The sequence below is a fragment of the Typopeltis vanoorti genome, chromosome 20 (genome assembly GCF_054136105.1).
Source record: "Typopeltis vanoorti isolate ZY-2024b chromosome 20, IOZ_Tvanoo_1.0, whole genome shotgun sequence".
Classification (NCBI taxonomy): Eukaryota; Metazoa; Arthropoda; class Arachnida; order Uropygi; family Thelyphonidae; genus Typopeltis; species Typopeltis vanoorti.
Genome location: NC_143568.1, coordinates 84,173,112 through 84,187,874, shown reverse-complemented (window position 1 = coordinate 84,187,874; position 14,763 = coordinate 84,173,112). Strand labels below are relative to the sequence as shown.

Below are 14,763 nucleotides of genomic sequence, written 5' to 3'. Positions count from 1 at the left end.
AACTGAAATTTTTACATTCTTGGTTATCAGGGTGTAACAAAGGTCCTCCCTTTAAATAAAACAAATTTTTTCTTTTAAAAATTTTTTCTACGAAGTGTTCCTCTTCTCATATCCTCGGTTTCCCCCTTCCCCCCCTTTTTTTTCCTCGAGATTCCACATTTCTTAGGATTTCCTCCCTGTCATCTGATAAACCTTCCACTTCCATTCCTCTCATCCCTACAGGAACTTGTTGCTTGTTGAAGAAGTACCTGGTGAATTGTATGCACCAAGCTCTGCTATATGCTTTATCCGATTGTATCTCCCTCCTTTAGATTTCCTTCTCATACTCCCCCCCCCTTTGTGCCCTTTGTGCCCTTTGTTGAGATCTTTTCGTCAAACATCCATTTATCGGAGGCATGCATCTTTAAGGGATAAACTCCTTTCCTGTGGTCCACCTTACCATTTTGTCGGGGCCTAAGGTTATACCGGGTTTGTTCTAGTAATCTGTCTTCACTCTGATCCCCATAGACCCCATTCCCCATATTTGTCGGCATTTACTTGTTTGTTATGCTTTCCCCTATACATTGTTTAAACTGATTGAACCTGGAGGACTGCCGATCTGAGACTGGAATTTCCCCCTCTCCTTGACAATCAATACTATTCCCTCTTCTTGAGGGGGCATTCACATCACGTCTTCCTTCTTGATGAGGACTGTTACCTCCTTTTGTAGTCCTCCTTCTGCATCCACTCTCCATCGAATCTCCATGGCATACCAGCTTTTTAGACCTCGTCCTATAAAGTTTTAATCTATCAGAGTGTACTACCCAGGATTTCCCTTGTTTAGATTTCTCTCTTATCTTAAATGTCACCGGGGACAATTTTTCTTGAATTTCATATGGTCAGGCTGTGCTCCTTCCAATCTTTCCCCCTTTTTTATTAATAGAATTCTGTTCTAACAAGACCAGTTTGCCGGGATTCAGATCCTTATATCTCCCCTCAATTTGTTAGCATAATTTCTTGCCTTTTGTGAGCAAGCCTCACTGGATTTGTACACCATCTCATATGTAATTCTATTATCGGTGATCAGGCTATTGAGATAATCATCAATGTCTGGAAATCCTGAATTTACATGGGAATTCCTGAAATCATCAAGGAAGGTTGGTTCAAAACCATAGAGGATAATGGCAGGGGCTTCTCTGATGACGGTATGTAGGGCAGTTCTGCATGCGAATAATGTGTGAGGCAAAAAGATATCCCAATTTGAGATCTGGAGATCAGATATTTTAGACAAGGTAAGCTTCAAAGTCCTGTTCAGTCTTTCCACCATTCCATTTCCTTGAGGATGATAACGAGTGGTGAACAATTTCTTTACTCTTAACAACTTACACAGCTGTAACATGACTTCAGCTGTGAAGTTGGAGCCCTTGTCAGAGAGGTGTCTGGGGTGTCCGATATCTAGAAATAATCAGCTTGAAAAATTTATAAGCTACTGTTTGGGCCGATTGGTTCTTAATTGCTACAGCCTCTGGATATCGTAAGAACATGTCTGACCACTAGAATGTACCTATTTCCCTTCTTAATGATAGGTAGGGGGCCCATGATATCCATGGCTACAGCCTGAAAAGGACGCATGGGGTTAGGGAAAGACTGGAGGGGCCTTATCCACAATGCTGGACTTCTGCTGACACAAATGACAAGAAGTCACATACGATTCTACATCTCCCTTCATCCCCTTCCATATATATCGATTACGAACTCTGTTCCATGTTCTATGCACCCCTTGATGACCTGCCAGGTCAGAGTCATGAAAGGTGAATAGCACCCATGGTATCATTTTCTCTGGAACTACGATTTTATCCTTCCATCTCGCTGTGATGCTTTGTTTGGACAATAAGAGACCATTCAGATCAATGTAGAGTATGTGATTGAAAGAATCTTTAATAAGGGACTTCTCTCCTCTCAAAACTTTCTCATAAATCTCTCCCCATACTGGATCCCTCCTTTGTTCTTTGATTATGCAAGACTTATCCCATACTTGTTATTCTAAAGAATTGATGATCCCTTCTTGCCTACTCCCCTTTTCTTTGTATATAGGGAAAATCACCTCTTTACTAGGACTGACATCACTATCATGTACACCATCCAGAGATCTGGACAGATAGTCAGAGACCATGTTCGCTGAGCCAGGGATGTATTTTACTTCCAAATCAAATTCTTGCATCTCCAGAGCCCACCTAATGATTCTCTGATTTTTGTCCTTCATTGAGGATATAAATGACAACGGTTTGTGATCAGAGTGCAAGATGAGATGTTGTCCTAATAACATATATCTGAACTTTTTTAATGCATAAACAATAGCAAGAGCTTCCTTTTCAATTACCGAGTAATTTATCTCAGAAGATGAAAGCTTCCTACTGATAAAGGCGATTAGCTTAAACCCCCCTTACTCCTCCTGCTCTACAACAGAGGCGATTGTATCGTTGGAAGCATCAGCGGAGAGATAAAATTCCTTTCCCAGTTTGGGATAGGTCAGGACAGGCAACTTAGTTAGAGCTAGATTTAAGCGTTGATGTGCAATCTGCTCTTCGTTTCCCCACTCGAATTTTTTTCCTTTCTTTGTGAGTCTAACTGTAGGTTCCATCAGTTTGGATCATTCGGGAATGAACTTCCTGTAGAAGTTGATCATTCCCAAATACCTCCTAACCTGCCTTACAGGGTGTTCGGGATAAATTTGACAGTTTCGTAAGGAAAAAGAAAATCTTCTTTGTATCTATTAAATTTAATGAATTGACAAAAAAACATTACAGGCAGAGTTAATTACAATACTATCAACAAGATTTACTAAAAATAACCACCATTAGCATCGATCACAGCTTCAATTCTGCTTCGGAACCTCGAACAAGCTGATGCTACAGTCTCCCTGGGAAGGGCCGCAAAAACTGTTTTAATTTTATCCATTAACTGGGCTTTTGTATTACTGGAAGTGCGATTGGTGTCTTTTTCAACTGCGCCCCATACAAAATAATCCATGGGGTTAAGGTCTGGGGAGTTTGGAGGCCAAACATTTGGACTGGTGAAGTCGTAGAAATTTTCAAACAACCATTTTTGACTTTTCCCAGAGGTGTGGCAAGGGGACGAATCCTGCTGCCATACATACGGCCTACCATTGGCTACCCTTGTTATCCAGGGCTTGACTACAGTTAGCAACTCCACGAACAAAGCCCGAATTCCAATGCCAGGGTTCTTCAACACCTGTTCCTGCAGATTTGCGAGGAATTCTGCTGTACGAACGCAATCAGATCGTCTGCTAGGGATCTTTCTTCTTGCTACATCCTCGTAGTCACCATTGCAAGTCTCTAGTTCATGCCTGATTGTTTTTACTGTATTCAGGGAGCATTGGGCAGCAGTCGTAATATCCTTATTTTGATGGCGGGCACGAATCATCATGATACAAGTTATTCTCTTCCATGATTCAGGTGGGTTCCAGCTATCCATCCTTTCTGACATCTTGTATGTGAATGAAGAAGGGTCCAAACTTTTAAATGAAGAGAAGTGTGTGTTAATACATGTAACTTACGGAAAAATATAATTAATTATAAATATGTCAAATTTATCCCGAACACCCTGTATAGTTGTGGGAGTTCTTCCCTTCAATTTGGCAGTCACATTTTCCTCTGTGGGTATTATACGGTGTTCATTTACCACATGGCCTAAGCACACAACTTCCTTGAGGATAAATTTGCATTTAGAACACTTCAGAGATAACTGAGCTCTGTTAAGCCTTTCCATGACCTCTATGAGTAGTCTTTTATGCTCCTTACACAAGATGAGTAAACTAGAAGATCATCCTGGAAACAGATAACCCCTTCTCCCAACATATCAGATAGTACAGAGTTCATCAGGCTCTGAAAACTCATGGCTGAGTTCCTGGTCCCCTGAGGGAGTCGACACAGCTGATACTTCTGCCATCTTGTGGTGAAGGCAAAGTATTTTCTGTCCTCTTCCCTCAAAGGAATCTGGAAATAGCCAGAATTCAGATCTAGTTTGGAGAAGTACTTAGCTCCCTCCAGGCCAATCAACAAGTCCTCAATCTTGCACGCTGGAAAATCTATAGGTTTTGTGACCTTATTGATTTCCCTCAGGTCCAGTACAAACCTTAATCCACCATTAGGCTTTTCTACTAAGATAAATGGGCTATTCCATCTAGAATTTGACTTTTCAATAATTCCAGCTTTCTCATATTCCAGGAGTAATTTCTTGAGTGTATCCATATGCTTTAGTGGGGTCTGATATTGTCTCACATATATGGGCACATCAGAACTGATTTTAACAGCATATTGAACCAGGTTAAATCAAGAAAGCGAGCTGATCTCTTCTGTGAACACTTTTGGATACTTGTGGAATACTGATTTAAAGAACTCCATCATGTGAATCCTTTCCTGCTCAGAACTTAGGTTCTTAATGATATCTTGGATCAGTTTATTCCTCCACATGCTGGACTCCTTTTCCCAATCCTTCAATTCAACCTTCAAGGCTTTTCTCTTCCCTATATGGTCTTCCATTCTGCACTGTGGCCTGCACCTTTTTCCACACAGGGACAGTGTTCCACTTGCAAAATCATACATAAAGTTATGTTTTTCTAAAAAATCAATACCCAGTATGATTTGATTGCTAGTGTCTGCAGCCTCGAGTAAGATTAGCATCTCATGCGTGATATTGATAGGGAAGCAGGGTATGTAAATTCTTGCCTTCACTCTCATGATTGAGGAAAGCTCAACCTTCGCAATTCCCATGATCTTGATGGGTTGACTTAGTTTAGTAAAGCTATTAGAGGCTACATCTTGGAATGCCTCAATCAAATTTTCTGGGATTACCGATATGTGAGCCCCAGTATCAAACAGGAGTTTACAGGGTATACCCTCTATCAAACCTTCTACCAACGGCAGGGGCAATTCCCATTTCACTTCTGCTAAGGAAACAGTTTGCATTCTTACCCCTTCTTCCTTCACTGAATCATCTCTCTCTCTCAGTTGAATTACCGACAACCTAACCCCTTTCTTAGTTGTACCCTCAGAGAAGAGGCTTGCTCCATTTCATCCAAATTTTTCTCTCTTTTTCTGGCCAGTCTAAAGCATGAATCTAGGTCCTGGGCCCCTTTCTTAAATATCACTTCTCTTAGTCGATCACATAATCCGATTCTGAACTGTTGGAAGGCTAACCACTTCATGTGGGCCTTTTCCTCTGGGAACGAGAACCTCATGGATTGTGACACAGACATAATTCTGCTCAGAAATTTAGATACACTTTCTCCCTCCTCTTGTACGCAGTTATACAACCCCTTCAATACTTGGGAACTCCCCTTTTTTCTAGCAAATTCTGAGACCAATATTTGTTTGAATTGTTGGTAATCCAAGGCTTCCCTTAGCAAAGGAGAGTGATCTAAGAACGCCTTGGCCTTTCCCACCAGTTTACTCCTGAGCAAGACTAGCAATTGAAAATCAGTCCATCCTCCAACTCCCTAAGCTCTTCTATGTAATTAAAAAAATTTAGGACGTCATCAGTCTCCTCACCCGAAAATTGTGGGAACACTTGCTGTGGGTTAATGTAATGAAAAAATTCGCTGTTATCCATGCCTAAAGTACTAGAGGGTTCAGTCATACTTGCATCCAATTTACACTAATTTACTCTTTAAAATTTTGGACAAAACTTAACTAAACTTTTGCCTCTCAGTTGTCTGACCTGCACCCAAAACCAACTTGTTGTGAATACCTTATAATTAAAATTTTAATTAGCTAAATTACATCCTGTTGTCTGCGCCATTTCTGTTGTGTCCCTATCTACGATTATTAAACTTTCCTTTTATCCTTTCAAGTGAATCTCTTTTTAATCTTTATTCAAAATTTAGCTATGCACGAGATATTACAAAATTCAAATATTTAAGCCTTTTCTCCCCTTAGTGTCCCTAATATTTATATTATACTGCCCCTTTCAGGACATTTAGTTTAAGATATATAATTCAAAAACAAGGAGCAATTACAAAAATATGTCTCAGTGTGAAACTATTAAGCAGTCGTGACCCTTTATCTCGTAACTTAACACATTAATTTCCTGCGTGATTAGGTTTGTACGTTTTTTTCAAGTGGTGCATTAGGCAGCAATTTCAGACAACTGTATTATTAATGAACAAAAGTTTATTTAAAATCTTAAACATGGTACAATTCAATTTCTATTATATAAAACACAATTCAATACTAAGAATAAAATCGCAAATTACACAAGCAAAATACAAGTATTAGGGCAAAATCCTATATGGGAATTTTGCGATCATGCCGTCATAACAGACTTTATACATATAAATATACACATACAATCCTGGAACAAATGAACACTTTACTTAACCTTATACTAGTCAGAATGCTCTATATTGCTATAATACCATGTTTATATTAAGTTTACCTTATCTAACTTACAAAACAATACAGGTTAAACTATCCTTTCACTATGCCCATACATACATTTGACCTTTAAGACACTCTCATATGAAATACCATGCGCATACATAAATCTCTAGCACATGAATGCTTATCAAATAATATAAACTAGTTTACTCTCATTCTACTCTGATTTGTACTAAAGTCCTAGTATATCTTCGACTGTCCAGTAATTAACAGTGATTGCAACTATATGCGATTTCAGTTGATACAAGATTTTACGGTACCTTTCTAGGATGAATCCTGGTTTTCACGATCTGTACCTTTCGTGCTTGAATAAAGGACACACACACACAGGATCTTCTATTCTATCATTACTGAACGCATCACGTGGGCACAGACTTCTGTATGAATTTTCTTTCCCTCGATACGAGTACTGGATGATGAGATATATAGACAATTTCTTCCTTCTTGTAACTATACGGCATTCCTCGTCTCTTGCAATAGGAATACGGAATCGAATTCCTGCACGCTTTGTTTCCTCGTTGTGTCAGACGGAGATAACTCCTACGGTGTCACTCAGTAAAACCGCGTGTTACCTATACAAAAATTTCATCAAGAAACTGAGGAAAACAACCCTTGGGGGGGGGGGGGGGGTTCCTAACCCTTTTATCTGCATGGCCCCTATCGGCACCTTCTTCAATTTCTTTTCTTCCCCCCTTACTGGAGTCGATCTCACTCACCAATTAAAGTGGCATTTTTCTGTCCAAAACATGTTACGGTTCTCTTGCACGCGACTCTCACGTGACGACGTCTCACTTCAGGAATTGACCTTGAGCGATCGTCATTTGTTTTAAGCTAGCCTCTATACTAAATTAATCCCCTTTTTTGAATTTACTGGAATATTTTAATCTCCTTTTTTCGAGTGTTAAACTAGCCTCTCACATACAAATTCTTATCTCTAATCTTCTTTGTCTTACTTAACCTATTTTTTTCATATCCTTTTTTTTTTGTAAGATTCCCTTTTTTTTATTATTTAGTTAAACAAACAATATCTGCTATATTTATTTTACTTGGATGCAAGCATATTTTCTGTCTTTAAATATTTTGTATTAGCTGCTTACATAGGATTTTATATCTTTATTTTCTTGTTCCACCATGATAACTGAAATTTTTACATTCTTGGTTATCAGGGTGTAACAATACCAAATATCAAGTCATTTCAACTAGTATTAACAAATTTAGACTTAGTAATATCTTATCTTCTTTTTGTGTTTGCACATGTACATAGCACTTTTTTTTTGTAAAACAATAGGTGCCATTGCTCATTCATTGATAGTAGAAAAAATTGAAAATTAAAAAAAAATGAAAGTTCTCAAAAATATTTTAAATAATTTTTATTTCATAGTGTCATAATGCTTTTGGAATAAAAATAAGTATATAATACACATTTGATTAAGTATAACTTTATTGCACCAGTATATAAAAAATAAGTGAAATGTATAATATAATTTTTAATAAAAATTTTAACTAGAAAATATATAAACAAAAAGTTTTATATAGGAAATATCTTGACAATAGATGTAGTGGAAAATGGAAGTATTCATTAAATAACTAAGCTTATTTGGATACTAGGTAAACGTATAAAAAATTACTGAATATTTCATATTTCTAAATGTACTGTATTTGTATGTCACTGTTAATAAAGGTGGCAGTACACAGTATCATTGCATACCATATCCAAAAAAATTACTATATATGTATATGTATCTATATATATGTAACTCTTTAGAAAAAATATTCTTATGCAAAACATTAGGTTGCCTAAGAAAGACTGTTATAAATAGTCAACTACAGGAAATTATTCTAAGTCTTTCTTCAACCAGTTCCTGATTTTGTTGAGCTTTGGCAGGTAATGATTTCTGCTGAATACTGGGATTTTTATTCTCACCTGAATAATAAAAGATTGCAAATATTTCCAGTAATGAATAAAATTTATTTTTAAGATGGATTTCATATTATATTTTGAAATAGATCTAATTTATTTATTTTATTTTCATACATGCGAAATTCATTAGTATAGCTCTTGAAAATAAATAAATATAAATGGAAATATTCAACTATTGAAAGACAGTTCCTTAGACAAGCAATTTCCAAAACAGTTTTTACTTTATGCAAGGGGTCTCAGAGGCCACAACTCTATCAGTAAGGGATTGATAGTGCAGTAGGATAATTACACAATAAAGACAGAAAGCTGTTAATGATTTTATTCTTGAAAATTCATAAGGCATTTCATGTATTTGATCCATTTTGACCAGCATGGATATTAGTTTTTGCTATAAATCGGAATCAAGGGAAATGAATAGCAGCTGCTTTCTCAGACTTGGATCTTCAGTTTCGTTGATCTTCTAGATCAGGGGTTGCCAAATTTATTTGCCCGTCGACCCCTTCAAGAGTTTCTTGACTTTTTATCAACCCCCCCCCCTATATTTTACTATTACGTAATTATAATAGGACAAGCAAAAAAAGATGCTTATGTGAGTTAGTAGATTGTTTATTTTATAGTTAGTGTTTACTGTATGTATAATATAGTATATATTATTATATTACTATTACTACTACTATTACTATCACTAGTAATATCAATATCACTGGTATTACTAGTGATATTAATAAACTACTGGTATTAATATCATTGGTATTACTACCAGCACTGCTCAACTCTTCAACATAGAGAAGTTTAGTTCGTGAATGAATAACGATTGAATTATAATATGTATGTTGATGAATTTTAGAACATTAACGCTCACTTGTGTGTCGATGCTCAAAAATGAGACCAGGATTGAATACTTGTATCAGTAAATAAGAACCATGCACATGTTGCAATCTCACTCCCACTGCGCCGGCCGGCAGGAACCACCAACATCCATTTATTGGTAAATACGTCATTTTGCCCTACTTGATTGGCCTCAGTAACTATTTTCATGACCTTACTCCATCTTACAGGTCCATGAACAGGACCTGTAAGATGGAGGTACTGATTCCATGATTCACTCTTAATTGCATTGTCATTACCTCCATGTCTTTTGTCATGGAGGTAATCCAAGTTAACCATATTAAATATTACCCATACAATGATGTTTTATATTTTTCTGTCGACCCCCAATCAACCCCTGAGCCCAAATCGACCCCTAACAATGTCATATCGACCCCCTTTGGCGACCACTGTTCTAGATAGTAAAAGGAAATTGAATTCATTGGCAGTCATCATAGCAGGGAAAGATTACAAATAAATTACATGTGATCAAGCCTGAAATTATTATTGCCAGTCAACTTTGCAAAGGAACTAAAGAAAGGAAGTTGTTCTTGCCAGGTTCAGCACAGGTTATGACATTATGATGACTATCATGCTATGCTTTATATAATTACATGTGGTCAAATTTATTTTATTCAGTATTTGTTGTTTACCATTTTTACTAATCTAACAGATAAGCTTAGGTGTTGATGGTTATTCATGACTTATTTTTCACGGTATTAACAACACCACAAACACTTATCACCAAAGATGTTTTATTAACACTTATATTTTGCTGATTTTCAAATCAGCATCATCACTTTGAAATCATCACACTTTGAAAACAAAGTACTTACCACAGCTACATACAAGCCACAAGTGTGGTTACGCTATCTAGATGATGTGTTTGCCATCTGGCCCCATGGATGACACTTTGGATGCTTTTGTCACCTACCTAAACAGCCAACACCCCAAAATTCACTTCACAGTAGAAAAAGAATCAAATAACTGTTTACCATTTCTTGACACACGTTAGTCACCCGCCTTTCAGATGGATCACTATCTTTTTCTATTTACAGAAAGCCTACACACACAAGAAGATACCTACATAAACAATCACATCATCATCCAGTCCAACAGTACGGCATTTTAAAAACACTTACACACAGAGCCAGAGCCATTTGTTCTAACGATACAGCTCTGACCACTGAACTCCAGTACCTGCGCCATACGTTCTTAGCCAACGGCTACAATCCCTACAAAATAGATAAAATACTACATAGGCCCATTACTCTGCCCTCCCCTAATACACAAGAATACAACATGACCATTTCTATTCCCTATATCAGAGGTACATCGGAAAAGATAGCCAAAGTATTGTTGAAACATGGCCTTCGCACCACTTTCAAACCTCATGTCAAGCTGGCAACTCTGATCTGCTCGCCTAAGGATAAACTTCACCCTTTAGCACACCCAGGAGTGTATGAAGTTCCATGTGACTGTGACTTGGCCTATTATGGGCAAACAGGAAGATCAGTGAACATCTGCCTGGAAGAACATGAAAGATACATTCACTACTATTCCTATGGCAAGTCGGGACTGGCAGACCACGCTTTGGACACTCCTTCACACAGGATTAGATGGAGGAAAACAAATGTGCTATTTAGGAGTCGTTATAGATCTGAAAGATTATTTTTTGAGTCAGCAATGGCTTTGAAGAATTCTCCCAACCTTAACAAATATGGTTGCATTAATTTGCCAAAAATTTGGGAGACGGTTATCCTAAGAAAAACTCCTGGATAACTGCTTTTTTTTTTTTTTTTTTTTTTTTTTTTTTTTTTTTTTTTTTTTCGTTAGAGGGCGCCAAAAATAGGACTTTGGATCTTTTGTCTTTTGCAATTATATTGTTTCACTCACTCACTGTCGCGTTTACATGTGTGTTGTGCTCTGATGATGTTGAGTTGAAAATCAGCGAAATATAAGCGTTAATAAAACATCTTTGTTGATAAAAGTGTTTGTGGTGTTGTTAATACTGTGAAAAATAAGTCATGAATAACCATTTTTACTACTTTGGCTGACATATATTCGCAGATTCTATTCCATGCTAATCAGGTGCATACAGTTTTTAGTTATTTACATGGAATTATGATTACATGCAGCCAGATTGTATTTGTTTTGTTGCTTTGTACTCAAATACATTTTTTCATTTGTTTACCTCTTTTTCTGTCTAAATATTTTATTGATTTTGTTTTAATTGAATGGATTTATTTTACCTTATGTAAAAACCTAAACTAATCAACCAATCAGTTTTTTCACTGCAACCTCAGAGGTTAAAAGATTAGGTATTCTGTACAGCAAAAGCATTTCAGTAAATATTATTAGAGGTCTTGGAAATTTTAGTTTTCAAACCACCTGTATCTATTAGCAATCAAAAATCATCAGCATCCTCCCCCCTCCCACTTCTGTTAAGGACAGAATATCCATCATGATCAGTTGATGACAATCATTATTAGTCATCAGACTAGTTGCATATACAGACTTTGCTGCATTTAATTGGATAACTTTTTGAACAGAAAAACGGCTTTCAGTGAGTTTTAAAACTATCACTTGCAAAAGCAAAACTGTTTTTGAAAATATGATTTCGGAATATGGATCAAGTGTGTATTTTACCAATGTTTTTAATGTATAACATTTTGGGAGGAATGGAATAAGGAGATTGTGCCTGCTCCTCTATCAGCCATTATTGGGAAGAGCAATATGTTTTTCCAACAACAGTAAAGGTGGTGTCAGAGTTGCACAAGCCATGACAGAAATATTCTTCACTTCTTATTCTTCTTAATAAGATGGAGTCCTGTACTAGTGATGGCTTTATTGATAAACGACATTGAAATCCTTACATATGACTTCAGTGAGTTGTATTAATGTTGGTTTAATGTGTTGTATTTCCTGAATTATTCTTCCTCTTAGGAAGAAATTAATTTCTCTTCCTTATTCAAAGGCATATCTGATCATATCTTACTAATACTCTAATACTCAAAATTGACCTGTCCACAAGATTTCTTCATTTCTTTCATCAGCAAATGACAAGCTTCCTCCTTTGGCCTTTCCAGATGGTTACCAGATTCCTTGCTCTTGTGATTTGTCATATTTTGCCCAGTCCAGAAGATCTGCAATTGTCCATCAAGAAAAACATAAAAATTATGTTATGTATCACAAACTTAAACAGTGTGGTCTTGAGAAACATGCTATTGCCTTAAAACATAGTCTCCTTTAATTTTCTTCTGAATTCCTTCACATGAGTAGATTTCTTATGGAAAGATTATATAAGGAGAGTTGTTGAAGCATTTATTACATCATCTTAAACTTAACAGGTGTGTGTGTGTGTGTGTGTGTGTGTGTGTGTGTGTGTGTGTGTGTGTGTGTGTGTGTGTGTGTGTGTGTGTGTGTGTGTTGGACTTTGTTTATCCCTTTATGGAAAAAGAACTTGTTGGCTCTGCACTTTTAATTAATTTTTACTTTTTAATTGTTATTTATTTTTAACTGCTGTTATTTTTCATATTGCACTGTTTGGAGACTTGGGTAATAATTGACCAGTGTTGGCCTGCTGAATCATTAATGATACATTGTTGAATCCTCTCTTATGTGTACATGCACTTCTCCCAATCATTTCATGCTGAAAATGCCCTATGAAATAGGCTTTCTCTATGGGCAGAAATTTTATTTTATGGTAATGAATAATTTTTCATGAGATAACTATATCATTAATTTAGTTCCTTCAAGCATTATATCGTGTTATACCTGTTTTAGAGCCATTTTTGTAGAAATAGACTTAGTTTCCACCCTTTACATGTTCAATACCATATTTTTTTGAAAACTTGATGTTTGTGAATAACATGCACATCCCCATTTTAAAGGGGAGGGGGGGAGGAGATATGTGAATTTATTAAAGTATGAAGGTATACATGCCAAGTACAAATGTACCTAATCATAGCATTGAAATTCAGATGTATATGCTCTTTGTTATTACTTTCATCTAAAATAACATGAAAAGCTCATACTGGCTACCATTGATTTTTAGCACTCCCCCCCCCCATAGACACACACACCCAGGTTCATATTCAACTTTGTGACATTATACTTTCTTCAGTAGCATGATTCCAGTCTATTCATCTTCTTTATCATCTTCACTAATGATGAAAGACCATTAATATTTGCAACCTCCCCCCCCAAGTAGATTTAATGAGCAGTTCATGTAAGAAAAAATCCTCACAGGTTAACATGACAGTTCAAAAAAGCAAAAGTCATGAATAAACTATGCACCCTAATTGTTAGTTGAATTTTTTAACAGTAATTCTGCACAGGGTATTTCAGAAAATACAGCGTTTTGTTTATTGTTGAAAAACCATAATATTTTTGATGCATAATTTTGTTTGGAACACCAATAATTTTATTTGAGAAAATGGACTATTATGTTATTTCAGGTTATAATGCAACTGTGTTGGCTTATGGTCAAACAGGATCTGGGAAGACTTATACAATGGGAACTGATTACTCTAACTCCGGAAAGGTACCTAAAGAATCTAGAGGCATTATACCACGTATTTTGGATGATGTATTTGCCCAAGTTGATAAGCAAATATCAACATATGATATTAAAGTTTCATTCTCAGAGATTTACAGAGAAGTAGTGTATGACTTGCTGAATTCTGAGCAGAAAAGAAAACGGATACAAATACGAGAACAAGCAAATAGTGTAAAGGTATGAATTGATAGTATACTGTCATATCAATAATATTCTATCACTGAAAATTCAGTTTTATTAAAATGTTTACTAAATTTATTTATGAATACTCTGCATCAGCTATTATTTTAGCTATTTGAGACCAATATCAACAGATAATTGAGCTCATGGAATCTTAGGATAAACAACTATTTTGAAGAAAATATTATTCACTTCTTAATGTTCTTTGTGCTCTTCATGTAGCTGTTTACAGGAACATATACATAACTGAATGTGTGTGTGTGTGTGTGTGTGTGTGTGTGTGTGTGTGTGTGTGTGTGTGTGTTCAGTTGTGTATAACTAGTGAGCAACACCAATCTTACTAACAGATTATCACAACAGACCTCTTGGCATCTTAGTCACAGGAAAAAGTAATAATACTAAATAATAATCATAATTAAATGATAAAGAAGAAATAATTCCTGGTTCACCTAACATCCTGGAATATGAGAGTCTTTAATAGTGTGGTATCTGTAAGTCCTGTGTGTGTGTGTGTGTGTGTGTGTGTGTGTGTGTGAGATTAATTTAAAATGCCAGAATTGTTTGCATCTTATAATGCAAAAAAAAAACAACTATCATTCATATTAACTTCATAGTATTAACTTACAACACTATATTAGTTTAAAATAAAACATGAATTTATTAAGTCTTCTAAGAATTCACTGGATTTGAACTAGTATCCTTGTTTGCTGGTTCAAACAAAGCATTAACGATAGTGGATTTTGAGATGTTAATAGTTTTTCATGTCTTTTCTGACACCACTAACCAAGCTGGAGACG

At 36.1% G+C, this 14,763-nt stretch overlaps 1 protein-coding gene across 3 annotated transcripts in view; it reads left to right on the top strand.

The window, feature by feature from the left end:
* LOC150095616 (kinesin-like protein klp-12) overlaps positions 1 to 14,763 on the top strand; it is a 282,767-nt gene that overhangs the window by 54,661 nt on the left and 213,343 nt on the right. For all 3 annotated transcript variants that reach the window (XM_090410291.1, XM_090410289.1, XM_090410290.1), the window contains exon 4: positions 13,686 to 13,963. In XM_090410291.1, coding sequence (XP_090266417.1) covers positions 13,686 to 13,963 — 278 coding nt within the window. The remainder of the gene's footprint in view (positions 1 to 13,685; positions 13,964 to 14,763) is intronic.